Here is a 21301-nt window from a genome sequence, read left to right as displayed (position 1 = left end):
AAATTTGTGTGTTAGAACACAAGGACGTTAATTTAGCATCCTTAATAGTAACGTTTAACGTTTATTACATATTAATGCAGTCAGTTTTAATTACTTCTGTTTAAGTTTGTTTATTTATTGGCTTCAGAAAATCCCCCACAAAGATTATGGTGGATAATATCACCTATGATAATTCAACTCCAATATTTATTTCATCTCAAAAATTCAACACCACAATGCATCAATATCTTACATGTTTCCCCTATATTAGAATGGACTAAAAATATTCAAAACACCAAAACTTCAAAAAAAAAAAAAATGTTTAGTACTTCTCACAAAAGATAACATTGAATTTATCTGAATTCCATCATTCAAAAACACATTTACCCTTTTTATTTCTTTCTTGGTTTCCTTTTTTTTTTTTTAAGGCTTTAATCAAATCAGTTAACAATTTTTTTTTATAAGTACATTAATTAACAAAAATTAAATAAACAAAAAAAAGACAGACATACAGATAGACAGACAAACAAAACAATGTAAAACAGACCCAATTGAACTTACTTGAATGCTGTAGATTATATGGAGGAAATAAACATTCCCTGTCAAGTTTCAAAGGAAAAACTCTCAAGGGAATGTAATAATTATGTAATAGAATTAGAAGGGAGGAGAGAAGGAGGTAAAAAATAACATGAATATTTAAGAGAATTTCTACTTCTCAAAGTAATTCTTGTTTCTAAAAACTCCCATACAGTTCCCGAATTAATAGCTTTTTTTGGCTAGGATTTCATCTTAAAAGGAGGTCGACCCGTTTTTGCTCTGAAGTCCTTATTAATTTGCTATTCTTGTTCCTCCTTTTTAGAGACTAAGGGTCCGTTTGGATTGAGCTTATTGTTGCTGAAACTGAAAACTGAAAACTGAAAACTGAAAACATTGTAGCAAAATAATTTTTAAATGTGTGAATAGTATCGTGGGACCCATTTTTAATATTTTTTAACCTGTGAACAGTGTCAAACAGTGTATAAACAGTGTTCAACAGTGTATAAACAGTATTTTTGTCCCCCAAAATCAGAAACGGTGCAGAAAAAAAAAAAAAAAGTAAAACGCAAAACGCAAACTTGAGTTTCAGCAGTATCCAAACGCCCTCTAAGTTGTTTTTACGTGTTGTTTCGCGGGAGAAGAGACAGCTCAAAACCTTAACGGCTTAAACGGTTTTTTTAAATATATTTATTAATAAAACCCCCTAAACATTGTGTAAATGTCTAAATGAGTCTAATGTCTGGTAACTGGTTAGGGCCTTTGCCGCAATTTCCTCATGGTTAAATGTGGATTTGTTTCTGCTAGTTTTTGAGTAACCAAGTGAAAGATATATTCGATAAATGCTATAAATGCATGACAACAAACCTTAAGTAACAGGATTTTGCTTGCCATTATTGGTGGGCCAAAAAATAAGTTCACTAGTGGGTTCAAATGAAAACCAATAACAATTTACCTCCTAGGATTTGTTGTGAAAATGTCGAGTAACAAATCTATATTTTCGCAACAAATCATAAGTAATAAACTGTTACTAATTGTTATTAGTGAGCGAAAAAGTAATTTAAATTACAGGTTCAAATCAAAACTATTAACAACTTACCACTAAAGATTTGATAGTACTTTGTGAGGTTGATGTTGGGAGTTCAATTTTATCCTAGTGATAGCTTGTCTATTTTTTATAATAGATTAATTCCATGATTCTAAAAACAAAACTCCACAAAGAATAAAAAAAGGGAAGAGTTTTCAGGTTGATATAATTAAATATAATAAATACATTGTTTTACATTTTATCTTGGGATGTCCTAACTCCTTAAATTTTTTACAAAGATCCTTAGAAGAAATTTATAAAACTTACCTCTTATTGATTATCATGTAAATTCTAAACGTGGGACATTTGTGATTTGTTAAAGACAATCTTAATATCGTTTTATTTTTTAAATATGGTGCTGGTTGTTTTGTGATAAAGATTTTTTAAGTCGTACATTATAAAAAGGAAAGAGGATGTTGGACTACCTCCTCTTTGAATGTTAGACTCACTCCTTCAAGAATTTCAAGCATGAATGTACGGGTTAGCTTGTATATGTGCCTACCATTCTTTAGTTCAATATTGTATTTTGTGTTTGACTATTTATTTTATTTATTTTAATGTTAGGCCAAGTGTACAAGTCTAAATCTATCATCACAACCTCTCACAAATCACATAAAAGGGCATGGCTTGTGTTTAGCACATTAATGCGCTAGACATATTGAGATATGAACATGTGTCTATATCTTAATGTGTCCAGTACAATTGATGCACTGAACAGAATCTCAACCAACATAAAAGTGAAAGCTTTGTACATTGGGTCTTATTTTTTATTTTTTATTTTTAAATTATGTTTAGGCTAGCTTTTGTGTGGGGCTACCATTTAAATATATATATATATATATATATATATTTTTTTTTTTTTGGGTTTGGTCTTGGATAAGTTTATAAAAATTAGTAATTAAAAGTGGGTTAACTCCGGAATTAGAATTGGTTTTGGTGATTGAAATTGAATTGTCAGTTTGATCTATTTTGACTTAATTTAACTTCTTCTTCTTTTTTTCTTTTTTTTTTCTAATGTGGGCGAGACTAGACTAGGTCTCGGTTTTGAATTAGCCAAACCGGTTGATCTAGTCAATTTGAACCCCTTAGTTTTTGAGGACGATCCTTGAGTCACAATCTACAAGGCATGCACTACCTAAATCCAAATATGCCTTACTACACTCAGAAGAAGACCGATCAAAAAAGCGAACTCTAGCTACCTTTAAATAGTGTAAAGCTGTCTCACAGATTTTCTCTTAAAAAAAAGGGGGGATTAAACTCTTCTTTTGTGATTCTCATTTTTGTTTGTTTGTTTTTGTTTTCTCTTTTTCTAGTGGTTTGTAAAATGTTTACTATTTTTAAATATGTGAATAAGCTAGGGTTTTCTTCTTTATTTTTACTAGACTTTAGATTGAAAATGATCATGTGACAATAATAAAAATGATCTTTGGATCAAACAATGTGGATGTCTAATACATTCTCTATCCTTATATCTCATCTCCAAACTTTTTCCGAAAAAATAAAAAAGAACCTCCGAACTTAGAAATGTTGGACTTTGACTTTGAAGTCAAAAGCCAATTATTGGATTGTAAAACCAAGTGGCGACTCTAATTTCTTCACTTTAGTCCATGAGACTTGTAGCGTATTTTCAAGCTCACTTTTATATGGGGTTTACACATGTATTCAAAGTGCCACTTGCTTTACTTGGTAGTACCCGAATGGGTTAGAACACTCACATATATCAATGCGATTTAGTATCCCAGAGAGAGAATATCAAATCATGGCAAAAAATCTAATAGTCTTAGAAATCCATAATACTATCATAAATTGGAAAGAATACGAGAGTGCTAAATTCCGATTGAGTTAGATGTTTTGACAACTCAAGTAGAATCTGATTCTTTGGAGATTGATAAAAGATGATTCATATTCCATAAATCAAAGGAGCATTTGAAATGAAGGGAAAGGAGAGGAGTAGAAGGAAAGAAGACTCAAATATATTAAATTACTAATTCAGTTACCTTTCCCTCTACTCCCACTTCATCCAAATATGGGATAAGGAAAGATGAATATTTCACTTTGATTTGTGCCCATTTAATGAATTAAGCAGCCCCTACTCTTTGAAAAGTAAGAATATAAGTCCTAGAAGACGATGAAACTAGACTAAAACTTTAAGTTCCTCAACTTTTTAAGGGCAGTTTCATTTTGGAATTAAAGTTGTTTTGTGTTAATTAGCCTTATTCTTTATAAATAAATTTTAATGTGAATGGACATTTGAATCTTAAATGTTTCCATTAAAAACATCAAAAGATACCAATTGAACTATAAAACGATTTTTTTCTTTTTTAATAAAACCTACAAGCCTCTTGGTGGCTAACAAATTGGTTACGTGTTACTTAATAACAACAACAATATTTAACGGTGTTAATAAAGGCACATAGCAGCTTTAGTGGCATTTTTGTTTTGTTTTATATTTTTTTTCCTCTTTCTTCCACTTTTCCTTCCAATTTTTATTTTATGGGATTCCTTCCAAATTCTTGATAACTAAACAAAGAATTAAAAACAAAAAACAAATTTCAAAGCCTACAATCAAATGGCAATCAATCTTCAAACTCAATCAAATGGCATAAACATCTTATATCTCAACGAATCGCTTAAAACCCATCAAGCCAGCCAGTTATAACCGAATCGCCTCCCTCATTCAAATGGAAACGCACCCAACTCTTCAAGTAGAGTGCTATATTAAATTATTAATAGCCTTTTGAGTGACTCTTTTTCTTTTTCTTTTTTAATAATTGTCTTTTGAGTGACACGTAAGTTATTTGTTCCTATTCACTAACATCAGCATTTTATATCAGTAATTTGAGCTAGATGACAGTAAGATTCACATTGAAATGTGTTTAAAAAGATTATGGACAAAAATGAAATGATTTTTTTTTTTTTTAGAGAACCAAAATGAAATTGCCATAACTTACAAACCAAAAGCATATATAAGCCGATTTTTTTTTTTCTAGGTTTCTTTTGTTTTTCAATTGATAGCTTTTAATTATGACACCTAAACAATCATCAAGGGAATATTATAAGTAGAAATTATATCATATTTATCGGGAAAAAAAATTATGACACCTATTTTTGGAACACCAGCCAAATGAGGGACTCCATTGTTCCTTGCCCATAGAGAGAATTAAAAATAAAGAAAATTTTCCTTTTAATAAGTTGTTTTTCTTTAAAAATGTTTTTTATTAAAAAAAATACATAAAATTTCAACCTATAACATCCGTTTTATGATGATTGCTTTTTATCATCAAGCAAAGACATCAATTGGTTTTTGGTGTATGTAAGGTTTATACTTCAAATATATTATTCAATAATAAGAGACTTTACCAATTAAGGTAACTAAAACCATCCTTTAAAAATTTTTGTTTGAAGCTAAAAAATAGCACACTAATGTTAAAACTATGATCGAAATCTATACTGTATAGTGGGCTTTAATCAGTACTAATTTAATTTTCTAAGTACTTTGTTTGTTTTGTTTGAAAATATTTTTAATATGAAATTTCTAAAAACAATATATATTTTTTTTATGTGTTTCATTGTGACTCATGAATTAATGAAAATTTTTATATCATTTGGCTTGCACTGAAAATTATTAATATTTTATGTAGATGCAATAATGGTGGCCCTAGACAAAGTGATGTGGTGATGATGGTGGTGGCAAATGTGATGGGCTGATGGCAGTGGTGGTAGCGGTGTGCTAATGGTGCTCTGTATTAGTTAATTTTGCAGTGAACTAATACTGAGCAAATCATCCTGAAGTAAAGTAAATTACAGGAAATATAATTAATTCAACCCTTATTGATTACTCTGACACTAAATTGATTAAAAGCAGGAAAACTAACTGCTAAATATTGCATCAAATTTGATAAATTCTTGCTTGAATAAGATCACAATTACAAAAGAAATAAACTTACAAGCATAAAGTCTTCTACAAAACCTAAGGACTACTTGAGTGGCTAAGAATTACTAGATCTTCTAAGAATCTAAAGTACAATTGATCTCATAATTGCTCTATTTTCTTCTTATTTGTGTCTTTGATATTTGTGTATGGTTTCCTCTTGTCATATCTACTGCCAAATATCTTGCCAATAACAAGGCTCGATAACCTCTCTTAACCGTTTGGAGGCAACTGTCGCCTGGTTGCTTTTGATTATTTAGCATGTGTCTTCATATTTGATACTTTTAGTAACTACTTTAAGTAATTGTTCCACACCTCTTCAAGATAACCACCTATTTTCTCCGAAATTATCAAGAAATTAACGCCACTTGTCATAGTCATATATTTGGCTTTAATCCCTAATTAAATTACTTATGACTTGGCAATTACACTAAAGCTCCCTGCATCACTTTCCCTTACTTTGCCAAGTGTCTTGTAAATAAATAAATTGGCCCAATAACCCAAAAATATATTAATAATATACATAAAAATTGTAAAGATAAAAAATTAAAAAAAAAAAGAGTAAAATTAAGTATTAATTAAAGTTAAGCTCCCTTATTTCAGAAGCTGTCCTTCCAGAGTAACCTCACATTGTTTCCCTAAAATTGCCCCTTTTCCACTTTTTTTTTTTTTTAGCGGTGGGGAATATGGAATAATATTTCATTGGTTAAAATTTGAATATTTCATTACAGTTAATTGGTCTATATTGGAGAGTGACACAACATTCACTTAAAATGTACTGTATTTATTTATTGACAAAAAAATGTACTGTATTTATTTATTTAGTTTTATTACTATCCAATGCAATGAATCAACTAAATGCATACGCACAATTGAGCACCCTTCCCAAAAAAAAAAAAAAAAAAAAAAAAAAAAAAAAAAAAAAAAAAAAAAAAAAAAAAAAAAAAAAAAAAAAAAAAAAAAAAAGGTTAAAACGAGGGGATGATGAGGGTGGGTGATGTCGGCAAGGCATATGGTACATAGTATAGTCTGAGTCGCAGCAGATCTAAACTTTAATAAAACCATTATTCTCCTTCCTTCCCACTTCGCTTTCCTTTTTCCCTTAGCTTTTCCTCTTTCAGCGATCCCATTCCCATTCTCATTCTCAACCAGAGAGATAGATATAGAGAGATAGAGAGAGACTGTTACAAACAACTACACGCAATCACAGAGAGAGAGAGAGAGAGAGAGAGAGATGAAGATCACGGCGCTATTGGTATTGAAGTGCAACCCGGAGGGCACAGATCCGGTGATATTAGCAAACGCCTTGGACGTCAGCCATTTCGGCTATTTCCAGAGGTCCAGCGTCAAAGAATTCATCGTCTTCGTCGCTCGCACCGTCGCCAGCCGTACCCCTCCCTCCCAACGCCAGTCCGTCCAGCACGAAGGTCTCCCGATCTCTTCTTCATTTCCTTTCTATTAGGTTTTTTCTTGGAATTGGAATTCCCGTGTCCGGATTTTATATGATTATGATTATGATTCGGATTTATTGGCATGCGGTGAAATTGGATTTCCAAGAATACCTTTCGATTTCCAATTTCTATTATACCAAACACACACACACACACACCAGAAACCTGGTTCTTTTGAAATTGAATTATGGAAATGTTCTTATGCTTTGCGTGTTAGAAAGTAGCATGCATAATTTATCTTCATTTGTTTATCAAGATTTTTTGGGACATTACATTCCTTCTTGGTTTTTTGTATTGTTAATGACCATTTTCTTTGTTTTTCTGTATTTAATAGAGTACAAGGTGCATGCTTACAACAGGAATGGCATTTGTTCTTTGGGTTTTATGGATGATCACTACCCGGTTCGGAGCGCCTTTTCTCTGCTCAACCAGGTACACACTATCTCATTTTTTCTTGTGTGTGTGTGTGTTTTTTTTTTCTTCAGGAGCTAAAAATTTGGACCTTATAAGTTTTAGATGTTGATTTTTCGTTTGGGCTTTACATTTGTATGCATTTTGTAAGCCCTTTTTTACTTATAAAAAAAAAAAAAAAAAAAAAGTGTATCAATGTGTTAGATAATTGTTCGCCATGCTAAAGTTTGTTTTTTGTTTTTTGTTTTGGTATTAGTTTACAGACTGGTTGAATTTTAGAGCTTGGCTGCTAATTTGATTTAATGTTCTATGAGATACAAATATATTGGCTTAAATATTAAAATTATTTAATTGGGAACTTCAATCTTGTTTTAATTTTTTTGTAATGTGAAGAACTCATTAGTATTTCAGAACTCAATAAGTAGTTCAAGTAGGTTCAGTTTCGATTCTTACCGTTACAAACACTATCTATGTACGTGAACGTTGTTGAAGACTAGGTAGTACATTTGCTGTCAAATTTTTAGAAGTTTCATGGTTGTTTAAAGTGGTGACATTTTATGCTATGCTTTAATATTGTCCTTAAGGTGGAAGGGAAAAGATTTGGAGATGGTCAGAGAAGTAAAAAAACAGGCATACTAGGATCATTATTCTTGTTGCCCTTGATGGCCACCTTCATAACCATGGTTATTCTGAAGTGTCTGTTTGGATGTAAAGGCTTGACGATGTGTGTGCATGTGCCTGTGTGAGAGGGAGAGAGATTCATGTAGGACTGGTGAAATATTGATACTTGATTTCTGCTTGAGTTAACAAATAGATGATGATTACAATGTTTTCCAGGTGCTAGATGAGTATCAGAAAAATTTTGGTGATACGTGGAAGACTGTGCAGGCAGATAGTACCCAACCATGGCCCTATCTGAATGAAGCTTTAATGAAATTCCAGGTATTATTATTTTCCATTTTTCCTTATTGTATAAGATTGGGCCATTAGGCAGAATATAGATTGGGTTTTTCTTTTTCTTTTTCATTTCTATTTTTGTTAATTGTTGAAGCTTCAAAAGTAATTAGTTACAACTAAAAGAACTTTTTTTTCCACCAATTCTTATTTAACTCTTCAGGACCCTGCGGAGGCTGATAAGTTGTTGAAAATTCAGAGGGAGTTGGATGAAACTAAAATTATCCTCGTAAGTATAGAGTTATTGCTACTGTTGTTAGTTTACAGCTATATCTATGAACAATTGAATTATGTTCCTTTTATCTTCATGATTGTTGATTTTGATAATCATTTCCTTTTATGCTTAAGTTTTGGCAGACATATGGTGGTTTTAAAATTTAACAGGGTTTGATTCAATGATTTCTTCTCCTAATGTATTTTATTCAAAGAAAAGTTGAGTTGTAGGAAGTGCTGATCGAATACAGACAGAAGCATGTCATTTAGTAAAAGAAGAATATATCAGACAAATTGTTGACTTATGGACCCATTCCTTCCATGTTTGGTAGAAAAGTGGGTGGTTAGCTTGCCCATGTTTATCAACTTCTACACAGGAGATATCTGTTTAACTCTCCCCTTCCCCCCTTTTTTTCCTTCGCATGGGTTGTTTTCCTTTTATTGTAAAATTTTTAATAGGTATGGTTATGGGCCAGGGCAGGGCAGGTCAAATCAGGGGGATCCCATCCCTGCCCCGTCCCCGCTTGGGTGGGGAAAACCTGCTCAGCGTGGGTTGGAAGGATTTTTTCATCCCTAATAAGGTGGATTTGACATCAACGAGGTAGAGATGAAAAAGAAAGGAGAGAGGCAATTGTGATTGTGTTAAAAAGAGAAAAAATAAGTATTTTGGGGTAGGGTAATAGATTATGTAAAAAAAAAAAAAAAAAAAACTATGTATTAAATAAAAACTATGTATTAAATAAAAACGTATATCAATAGACATTTGGGGCAGGGTGAGAGAAAATTGTCCTTGCCTTGTCATCTCTTTGGGGAGGGGAAAGCCTGTGCAGGGCAGGGTGGGTCAAGCGGGGTGGGAATTTTTTTTATCCCGAACTTTCTGTTCATATTTTTGCTACAAAGTTTCAACCAGAATATTTAGTGAAATTTTGAAGGAATATATCTTGTTTGACTTGGTTTTGGATTTCTAATAACATGTTGATTTGATCCTTTTTTTCTTATGGCAAACTGTTTGCTATGTCAGAATCCTCTCTCTCTCTCTCTCATAAGTGCCTCCTTCTTTCATACAGCACAAGACTATTGACAGTGTACTTGCACGAGGTGAGAAACTGGACAGTTTAGTTGAGAAGAGTTCAGATCTCAGTGCAGCATCGCAGGTATGTAGAGAAGATTTATGTTACCATTATGTATTTGCCACGATACGTAAACACCCATGCACTGACACTTTTTTACTTAGCCAATTAGTTTAACTATATCTGTTGCTTATACTTCTAATCACCTGGCTATTGAATGCTTTGTAGGAGTTTTGACTTTTTTTTTGGTGGTATTTTTGGCTTACTTATACTGTTGCTAGTATTTAGTTTATCATCTAAGCCAAAGACTTAGCTTGTATGTTGAATGTCTGTGTTTGGACAAGAGCATTCTTAATTCTTACCTATGGAGGATTTTTGAAACCAATCTTGAGTTGGCATTGTAGAAAAATAATGGAAGACTCATGCTTGTGTGCACAAGCAGGTCTGGAAGTCTTGAGGAGTTTATCTATGGTAATATAAAGGGATTTGGGTTGTGTGGGGGGGGGTGTCTGTCAGGCTTCTTGGCTCTAGCATACACAAGGTAGTCAAAGGTGATAGGCGACCTTAAGGCGCCAAGGCCCTGTATCACCCAATTTGTGAGGCTACAAAAAGGGGCTAGCCTGATCAAAGCAAGACACTAAATTCTAAATATAGCTATCATTCATATAGAACTTAAATAATATGTATCTAGTGTAGTGAAATATTATAATCAAGTGTGTTGCGTGAAGTATTAGGTCTATTAATTGATTTCAAAATTGGTTGATACAATTTAGGATTTATTAATTATTTTAATAAATTTTTTTACAGCAAGTTTATATAAATTAATTAATCTAAAGCGTCTAAAAAAAACAGAGAGAGGACTATCAGGTGATATAGAGAAAGGAGAGAGGAGGTGGGGGTGGGGAAGAGATGAAATAGAGCTACCTGAGAGGTCAGAGGTATAGAGAGAATAGGAAAAAAAATTGAGGCTCTTGCCTTAGCACCTTCAACATGGTTTAAGGCACTTACATTGCTCGTCTAGCCGCAAGCGCCTCACTAAAGGCACCTAGGCAAGCACCCGGCTTGCCTTTGACCATCATTAATATACCATTTTCCTTTCTGTTTGCTCTTCTATTTATTTTGACCTATGAAGTATTAGAGTTTTTTCTTTATGGAATCACAAATTATTATCATTTTAATCAGTGAGTTATATATGCACCTGATGAGTCCTGAATTCATGACCTCACCCTTCACATGGTGTTCATAATCATAAGGGGAGGAGGTGCCAGATCATTGGTCATTGGGGAAACACAAATTATCCAATTGGAAAATCATATGACAACTGTATTAGAAGTCCATGTGCTTTTAATGGTCAATTCTATATATCTGAGTCATGAAAGTGGTTGTATTCTTTATCCTCCTTTCCTTCTTCCTTCCCTTTCAAGCAAGATGCTTTTCATTAAAAGTACCCATGCATCTATTTGGCAGTGGAATTGGTTGCATATGATGGCAATGATGATATGGTGACTTCACATCTTAGTGATACACATTTCATCAAAGAGCATAATAAACTCTCTCTCTCTCTCTCTCTCTCTCTCTCTCTCTCTCTCTCTCTCTTATTACTATAGCTCTAATTTGGTTACATCTAATTCATCTTCCAACATGTATCAATATTTTGATCTTAATTGAGTTTGACAATTATTGGAAACTTAATATGATAATAAATTTTTTATTATTATTATTTTAAGGCTTGAAGCCAAAATCTTTATAGCTCAACTAGTACCTTTTGGTATTTTTGATGGAGACATCCAAAGTTCAAATCTCCTCTCCCTCATTTTAACTATTGAATTATCAAAAAATTGTTTTAAAGCTTGAAATTAAGTCTTCGGTTTGTTTCTAGTGTTTATGCCCCTATTCCCTTCCAGGACTTGGTTTTTGGGTTTTCCTTAAAAGCATCTATATCATGATCTACTTTGAATATGGTTTATTTGGAAGTTTGGAACTGCATCATGAACTTCCTTTTTCCTCTCGTTCAATGGTTAATGGATGATCTACTCATCTTTTGTCTGTTTTAGTTTTGATATTTTAAACAAATTGGTTCTGTGAGACCCAAACATTGTTCCAACAATATTTAAATGTTTGTATGCATGTTAATAAATTATAAATCATGGCATAATTTGATTAAGGTCCTATTTACTTGCACAAACCAGTATGTTTTGTTAAGAGTTCAAAAGAGATCCATTTTATCCTTTTGAAATTAACCATGGACTTAAACTTGTTGCTAATATGAGAACCTGTTGATGACGGTTGAAACAGATGTTTTACAAGCAAGCAAAAAAGACAAATCAGTGTTGTACCATACTCTAAAGCTTCTGAGGCAAGTGGCTATCCTGTAATGGGCTTGACATTTTCAAATGTCGGAAGCTGATGAATGGCAAAATGGTGATTGTAATATGTTTATATCGTTAATCAATTGTTTGCTTGGCAAAACTCTCTGGATTTTTCTCCATATTTTCTAGACGGAAGAAAGAAAGGAAATTGTGGATTGGCAGCAGATCTTTCTATTATAGTATTAATTATGCCTATTGACATGCTTAATTCATATGTTGTATTATGATTTATCCATTGTGATTACATATTTATATATACACGTTGGTTTGTTCCTTGAAAGCAATTCCATTCTCTGAAATTGGAGTTATATTCATACTATAACGCGCGGTATTGAATTATTGATATGCTTGGACTTGGAGAATGGGTGTTTTTACAATTTAAACATAGTATCATGGTGTAGCAGTGAACCCTCTTTCGTTTCTTCCTGAGTGTGTTTTGGCCATAAAATAAAAAGTCTCTTCTGAGTTGCTATTTTAGGAACAGATGCCATATTGAATTCCCACAATTTTCGCAAAAAAAAAAAAAAAAAGGTACTTTCTGCGTTCAAACACAAATGAATTGCAGATTCGCTTATCAATAAAACGGATTTACCGAAATTCTGTGTTGAGAAGTGCACAAGATAAAGGAGGACCTACGATTTTATTTTTGGGTAGTGCTATTTCATAGCATTAAAAGCACTAGAATATTCCTACATGTTCTCAAATTTATCGTATCTTAAAAAAGAAAAAGAATGTTCTAAAATTAATTGAAGACTATTGAAGGCTTTGAGAAACTGGACCTTGTCATTAATACAGGAATGGTAGAAGTGTCTGGTTAGAGCTAAAATTATGTAATCTCTACTCTCCTAGTAAAGTATCTCAACTCATGAGATGAGAGACAAAAAGGGTCCAACAGTAACAGAGAAGTCACAATCAATTGAAAGCGCCACCTACCGGATAGGTTCCAAGGATTCCAATGGTCAAACGCCTCGGATTCTCTTGTAGGAAGTATCTTTATAATAGTTCAAAATGAGTTATAAATATAGTGACTCTAGCGGCACATAAAATTTTGACAAGTTGAGGGGTTAGTTATAAATCAAAATAAAATAAGATTATGTTGTGACTCATCATTTTTTTTAATAATTTGATAGTTGATAGATGGGAGACTTGAAGTTTTAAAATTCTTGACAAAATTTATCACAATTTAGAACAAGGATGTTGAAAAAATGTGGTAAGATTTTAGGTTAAAATGTAAAATTTGCCTTCTAAGATTTACTATTTTTTATTTCAGTCTTATAAGTTTGGGTTTTATCATTTCAATATTCTGAGTTTCATTCCTTCCCAATTAAGTCCTGTTAATATGCCGTTAGTTTCTTTACTGTTAACTTTATCTATTTTTATTTAATTTTTAATTTTAGAAAAAATGTAGTAACAGTGAAGAACCACAATTACTCTGCACTAGAAATGAATGGTTCGAAATGAATGGTTCTAAGGCTGCGTTCCAACCGATTCCTATTTTTTCTTTTTCTTTTTTAAATTTCAATTAATGTTTTTTCTAAAATTAAGAAATAAAAAATAAAAAATAAATAAAAGTTAACGGTAGAAACTAACAACAACACATTAACGAAAAACTTAATTGAAAATAAATGAAACTTAAAAGACTGAAATGACAAAACCTAAACTTATAAAACTAAAATGAAAAATGGTGAAACTTAGAGAGTGAGTTTTAAATTTTAGCCAATATTTTATTATACTCAATAGATTAGATATGATTGACCACATTTATTGTTTTTCTTATTAGTTTACTTTTTCTATTATTACTTTTTGCTTAAATTTGAATACAACTAATAATTTTGGAGTTTAACTTATTTTTAGTACTTTTTTAAAAAGGATAAATCATTTTGTTTTAAATATACATTTTAAATATTCAATAACAAATGATAGTAAGTTTTAATCTCCATATTTATTTTATTTAATTAGTAAATATGTGGCAATTTTTTATTAAAATAAAAAGATATTCCGATTAAAAAAGCACCGAAAGAAAACCAAATCCATAATTTTGAACATCTTTATTGAATAAAATTTCCTCCTCAAATAAATCTCTCTACTAATCATAACCTGCTGCATATCTATTTTGTTTTCCTTAATCAAAGTCTAAATAAAAGATTTCTATATTTCTTTATTCTTTTCCTTTTCTTCTTTATTACCTTTGCTCATATTTCTATAAGTCACAGCGTGTCTAGTGACAATAACTTTGCAATCCCTACCAAAAAAAAAAAAATTTGAGACAGTAAAAAATTAAAATGTAAGCTGTAAGAAGTAGTGGAATCATCATTGAAAATTTTTATCGAACTTTCACATTAAAGCAAACTCAAAACGGCCCCAATGAAATATAAGGACATTTTTCAGAACTTCAACTTCATAGTTTAGGCTTAACAGTACCACTAAAAAAATAAAATAAAATAAAATTCAAAGTCTAGGGCCTAGGCACCCAACATATTACATATACCTGTTTAGCAAAAAAAAATATATTACATATACCCATTCTTGCTTTACAAAAACTAAAATAGCCAGCAAAAAATAACACAAATATATCCCTAATCTGGATGCTGCAATCCGGGGTGGTTTTGATCTTTATTTATGTATATATTGGAAACAGTCAAACCACGGTATACAAACAACCACTATTCTCCCTATTTTCCAAAAAGGGATTTAAAATACCAAAAGCCTTTGGTGTCCTTAGGGCCTTCCTCTCCCGATGGTGGAGGATCACTCTGTGGTGTCTTGTGGAGCTTGCTAACATCATAGCCCTCATCTGTGGCCTTCTGAAGTAGCTGATTGTAAATCTCTTCATCTAGGTGGGTTTGCCTGCATAATATCTAAGGAAAAACCACCAAAAAGATAAATAGAATTAATTGATTCTGATTTGTGATACCATTTATGCCTAGAAAATATCTGAAGAAAACACAAAATTTTAGAATATTTATGGAAAATTTTGACAATTGGGTATCTTTTTAACTTGAGAAAATTTTCATATGCAAGGATAAACTTGTAAGGAAAGATATATAAGCCATTATTTTATTATCAAGGAATCATCCAACTAAGTTATTAACTCTTTCTCCAAAAAAAAAAAAAAAAAAGTTTACTAACCCTTAACTCCCCTTATAAACAAGCATTCTTTTTCTTTTTTATGAATAAAATAATTAACAATGAAGAGAGAACGGAATTCATAGGCCTAATAGTAAGCCAACCTCAAAAAACAAATACGCAAAAATTAGAAACAAATACTGAACAAATTTCACTACTAGCGAATTATGATTAGTGTAACATCATTTTCGCATTGAACCATGACCTAACTCATTTTTATTATACCACCTCCACATATAGTTTGTAATCGTAAAATATGTTGTGAAATTTATTGTAGCATCATACTACCAAGGAACAAGTAATTGAAATTGTGCAAAACCAAATAAAACCAAGCATATAAAAAAAAAAAAAAAAAATCAAGAACAATATCAATAATGAATCTAAAAGATCACAAATTGACATTAAAAAAATAGATGAAAAGGTAGAAAGGCATACCCAAAGAGACTTCCTGGTAGGCTGGCCAATCAAGGCATACTGATAATCATCATCAAGGTACAAAACCCAGTAGTCCCCAACCACAGGGATGATGGGCAGGAATGGAGGGACATAGAATCTAACTTTGAGCTTAGCCTCATCACTTTTGGGATCAGCCTTGTATGCACTGCCCTCTATGTACCCTCTTTTCCCATCAGTCCAGGTCTCATTCAGCACATTCACAGTCCCATCCTCTCTCAGAGTGTATGTAGCCCTTGTGTTCACACCATTCTTGGGCTGAAACCTTGATGGGAATGAAGCTATCTCGTACCACCGTCCCATGTACCTGTTTAGGTCCACACCCTTCACCACTTCCATCTCTTTGTTGGCCATAATTGCTTGTGTTGCGTGTCACACTTGTTGCAGAAGAGAGACACAGTGTGAATTTTGACCTTTTTTGCTTTCTGGGATTTTGAGGGATTTTGCCGCTGGAGGCTGTCACCTTTTGATAAGGTCGAAGTGATACGTGGAGGCCTATGAACCTTACGTCTGTGGCTTGTACCAATATGGGAGTTTCTAGTAGATTTAGGGTCTTTTTCTTTCGTTCTTTTTTTTTTCTTATTTTTTTATTTTTTATTGGATAAGAGTTTTCTGAAAATTCGTGATTGTTTTTGACTTTTTTTTTTTTTTTTTTTGGTAATTTGAGAAAGAGTCCCTAACTTGGTGAGTAAGTTTCTGTTTGGCTAAGAAACAACAAACGAAAGACTTGGTGATGAAGAAAAAACATGGGGCCGAATGTGTCAATATCCAGATCAAGAGTTTGAAGGAATTGAGTAAACTTGGGATTGGGCGTATAAAGGTCCCACAGGGAACAGAACGGGAAAAGAGCGAAAATTTTGATAGTAACTTATTAAATGAGATTTTTGATCCTATAAAAAGAGGATGATTAATATTTTCCTATTCTAGACCATTCTTTGAGCAGTAATCAGGTTTGTCGGCAATAATAAATATAATGTCCTATTATTAATATCACTTTTTTCATTTATCAATAATCATTCACTATATTAGTAGTTTATAAAAATTTTGTAAAATAATTTGTATCACTAGCATTATTCGATGAAAACCAATAAGAAATTAGTTACATCAACATCTGTAAAAATGTTGTAAAATAGTTTGTGACCATAACATTATTCAACCAATGCAAGGAGATTATGTTTACCCGTTTAATTTGCATTAACTTCAAGTTCTTTATTTTGGGAAATTATTTCGTACTCCCGAACTACCATAAATGTGTACTCCCTCTTTTCACATGAATTGTGAGTTCCACTAATTAAATTTATGATGGGACCCACCATTTATGTAAGATGGGTGAATACACATTTATGATACTACGGGAGTATCTAATATCCCCTTATTTCTTTCTTTTTGCCCAAGTTTCATTAAAATAACCAGAACACATCCCTATCCCCAAACATAAAATATCATAACCTTATCCACCATATTGAGGGATAAGATTTACACACACAACAAATTCGGTGGACCTTGTAACTAGCAAGGTGCCAACTACTAGACAAAACATGCACAATAGATGAAGATGTTCACTAATTATTGACTGTTGTAGATAGCCATGAAACTATAAATAAACATGTACTATAAGGACACTTTTTTTTAGATATATAAGAGACGTCATTCTTTGTAAAGAAGATCTACTTTTTTTTTTTTCAAAGAAAATAAGAAATACTTACCCCCATTGTTTTTTAGTTTTATGCTTAAAGCCTTAATCAACTCTTTTTATTAAAGGGAAAACATAATGCATTTCATTTTAAAAAAAACTCTTTTTTATTTATATGGACTATGTTCATGCCCCATTCAAATTCTAAGCCTTGCATCATTGGGCTTAGCAATGAATAATGCCTAGTTAACTTATGTTTTTGTCGATGCTTAGGCCCAAATAAATTGATTATATGGTTTTTTTTTCCAAGGCCTACTATTATTTAAGCCCAAGTTTTTTTTTTTTTTTTTTAAATTTCATTTTCCCTTGGTATTTCCACTTATTGAAGCCCATTTATCATGTTTGCTCCCTTCCCTCATATGGACTTTGACCCTAGTTTCATTATTTTTAAGCTTAGTTCATTTACATAGCCCTCATCCTGCTCACTTGTGACAGGCTTAAGAAAAAAGGTTTTTGGACTCAAAATTTTTCTTTACATATTTATTTACTTCATTGGGCTTCCTTAGTGGGCTTGCCCATATTCTTGGGAGTGTTAGGATTTCAAAAGTTCCCGAAGGTATGGATAAGGTTTATTTTCACATACCTATATTATACTCATGGTTTGACCCTTCCTTTAAAAGAGATTTTGGATATGCCTGAACTTATAGCATGACATGAACTTGTCGTTTGGTTTCTTATTGTCTTTTGCTTCTTGTTTGTTTGTTTTTTCGCTTTATATTATGTTTACATCTATCATATGCATGATAAACTTGTAAAACAAGTGATACACAATATGGGCTTTTCTACAGCTCCTATATAAGTGTAGTACTGATAGTCCTATCAGCACACAGCAGTTAAATACCAGACAGCTGCTAGCTGAGCGTAGCAGTTGGCGATGCAAGAATTTCCATAATAAAGCAGAGAGAGAGAGAGAGAGAGAGAGATGTAATTTGCAATCGAACCAATACAAATGCTCCTTCGTCTCGGATTGGATACAACCATGAACCGCAACTTTTTATCTTATCGTGGTGTGCTTTATTCTGGCATTTTCTGGCATTGCTTCGCCTACTACTACTTTCAGCTGGCAACCCATAACCATTATGGTACAAAAGTTCTGAACTATATGACTATATCACAAGTCTAAAAAGCCAAAGATGAGCAACGCAATGGCAATCTCTCCTTTCAGAAAGAGGAGAGATCGAGAAAGAGCAGAAACTAGAAAGTGGAAAAAAAAAAAAAAAAGAAAAAAAAAAAAGCTGCTACTCTTTCTCTTCTATTTTTTCCATTCTTCACCATACTTGTAACATCAACAAGTTCAATGCATACTTTTTTCCCAAGGGCAGCGTATCATTTTACTTCACTAAGCCAAGCCAATTCCCCAAAGCCAAAGATCTCGTACAAGACCCAATACTTCCCTCAGCTACTAGACTACTAGCTAGAACACTTCACCTTCCAAGTTCCAACCAAATAGCTACAAAATCTTCTATTAAACGTACCTCGATCATCAACAACCACTACTAGCAACATGGAGCTCCCATCGTTTTGCCTATACTGGCTGGAACATTGCCCCCAAATTCCAAGCTCTCAGTTTTCATCGAAGTACTGTTTCTAAAAACACAAAAAGAACTTTCTGGGTGATTCTCACATATAATCTGGTTGTCAAATACGCGATCTTGGTTTTCTTTAAAGCAGAAATTAAACAACAGTCCTAGTACTTCTTAGTAATTAAAAAAACATGAAATTATTAGTGTTAATAATGAAATACAAAAAGCCCTCTTCTAGGTGTTACTCAAATTAAGCACAAGATCACTATCTGGGTGTTCATCAAAATACCAAAAAAAAATCTTAAAATTGTGATGTTATGATTCTAGCTGTAATGAGTTTGTTTCAATGTATTTTTTTAACATAGATATTATATATGAGAATCAATGCCATTTGGAAAGGACTCTTACAAGTCTGCAGAGACATTGGGGTACTTAAATTCACAACAAGCATTGGCTGATTTTGCAATTTTGATTAGGAGCTTGAAGCAAAATCTACCATATGAAGCATCCCCAATTGTGGGCTTTGGTGGGCCTTATATATATATATATATATATATATGGAGGAAGTAATAAGTTCAAACTTCCCCAGTTAGCAACAAAAAAAAAAGTTCAGACTTCCCCACTTGGCTTTGGATGATTTTGTTTATAACTAATTTTATTTTAATCAAAGTGAAATGATGTGAAGTAGTGGCAGTTGCTTTCTTGATTTTGAACCATAGTATTCAGGAACATAGTATTTTAATCAAAGTGAAAAAAAAATTATATATATAATAATTTAAATTTTTTTATTTGTTTACCCTTAAAAAAAATTAGGAACACCCTCAAGCAAAATCAGGAACACCCTCAAATGAAAAAAAAAAAAATATATATATATATATATATATTATTTGTTCTACTTTCAAGCAAAAAAAAGAAGCCCAAAAAAAAATTTTGAACTAAAATCTGGAAAAAAAAAAAATGTAACAGAGCAAGCCCACTGCCCACCCAAGGAAAAAAAACCCAACATCAATCCTAAACAACAAATGAAAAAGCAAACCTAATCTAAAGAAAAAAAAAAAAAAAAACAACATATGACAAACCCAACAGATGGTAGCAAACCCACGGATTCTCCAAAAAAAAAAAAAACAAACAAACCAAAACCCAATATACGTGTCCGCCAATTGGGATATTTGAATTAGGGGAAGTAAAGGCATGAGAGGCAGTTAGCCTAACTTACCAATAAAAGATAAAATTAAATTATGTTAGGACTTAGGCACTAGGCAGGCAGTGGGTTGGCTGTGGATAATGCATATGGGGTGTGTGCTAGTGCACAGTGGAGTGTGTGCTAATAGTTAGTAAAGAAAAATAATGAAGCAACTAATAAATAATAATTAATAATTTAATTAACCAATACATTATAAAAGAAAAACAAATGAAATTATGTTACACTAAACAACAATTAATAATTTTATAATTAATGAAACACCCTGAGAAATTATGCTTCTTAAGGAACACCTTAAGAAAATTATTAATTATTAATTAAAGAGTTTGCTTTGAACTTATTGATGGTGAAAGAAAAAGCGCTAGTGTGCAACATGAACTGTCGAGGAGATCGATTGACAATGGTAAGAAAAATAATGCGACTTTGAGGCATGTTGATAACATATTTAACATGAACTGCGCTGCTACTGCTAGTCCTATAATTTGATTCATATAAAAGTATTTGGACTTCTTTCATTCAATCTCATGCATCATTTTGGTCATGGAGCTACAAAAGTTAAGAGAAAAGAACGCAAAACTTGAATAACTTTGTTTTTCTGAAGGAGTAGTCATTTTCTGTCAGGAACGCTATGTCATTTACAACCCCGGCGTATTTCGGATCCAGCAACGGTTGTGGGGAGTAAGGATTTGTTGGCATAGTTGTCTACCTAAGCTAGTTTCTACTTGTGGGAATTTTTTTTGTGTGTTATGTTGCAATTTCTCACGCTTACTTGATTTCATTTTCAGTTTCTCAAAAAAAAAAAAAAAAAAAACTTGATTTCATTTTCACTCGATATACTCAGCTTGGGACTAGTTACTGTCAGCTTTCATTTATACGGCCATGGTGAATTACCCAACGGAAGCCAATTTTCTGAGACCACTACCTAACGATCCTGGGACTAGCATACATACAACTCAAATTTCAAAATTTTAAAATTCAAGGATCTATCTATTGATGATTTTATTTTCCTTTCTTTTTTCTTTTGGCCATGAAGATGAGCAATATTCCTGTGCCTTGGTCAAAAGCATTAGCCCAATAATATATATATAACTAGCATGTAGATACACATGATCTAGTGTTTTGACAAAAAAAATTATGATGAAAAGAAGAAAAATATTAAAATAATGATATATAGTCTTTTATTAAATTAGGAATTTTTTTAAATTTTTGGGAATGGGTTGAAGTCTTGAAGGAATCATTGAATTATTGAAAGGTTTTTTTATTTTTTGCTTTTGAAAGGCTAAAAAAATGGCATTTTTATTAATTA

General features: G+C 32.2%; 2 protein-coding genes across 2 annotated transcripts; one reads left to right on the top strand and one right to left on the bottom strand.

The window, feature by feature from the left end:
• Positions 1-6606: 6606 nt before the first annotated feature.
• On the top strand, positions 6607-12279 carry LOC126715589 (VAMP-like protein YKT61). Its single transcript, XM_050416274.1, has 6 exons — positions 6607-6958; positions 7317-7414; positions 8231-8335; positions 8511-8576; positions 9628-9714; positions 11926-12279. The coding sequence occupies exons 1-6, from the start codon at positions 6766-6768 to the stop codon at positions 11974-11976; spliced, it is 600 nt and encodes a 199-aa protein (XP_050272231.1). The 5' UTR covers positions 6607-6765; the 3' UTR covers positions 11977-12279.
• A 2033-nt stretch (positions 12280-14312) lies between these two features.
• Positions 14313-16066, bottom strand: LOC126715587 (temperature-induced lipocalin-1). Its single transcript, XM_050416273.1, has 2 exons — positions 15561-16066; positions 14313-14857 (listed from the first exon to the last, which is right to left on the bottom strand). The coding sequence occupies exons 1-2, from the start codon at positions 15930-15932 to the stop codon at positions 14672-14674; spliced, it is 558 nt and encodes a 185-aa protein (XP_050272230.1). The 5' UTR covers positions 15933-16066; the 3' UTR covers positions 14313-14671.
• Positions 16067-21301: the final 5235 nt, after the last annotated feature.

Source organism: Quercus robur, chromosome 2 (assembly GCF_932294415.1).
Source record: "Quercus robur chromosome 2, dhQueRobu3.1, whole genome shotgun sequence".
In the NCBI taxonomy this organism is placed as follows: Eukaryota; Viridiplantae; Streptophyta; class Magnoliopsida; order Fagales; family Fagaceae; genus Quercus; species Quercus robur.
The sequence above is the reverse complement of the archived record's forward strand: the minus strand, read 5'-3'. Positions and strand labels throughout refer to the sequence as shown.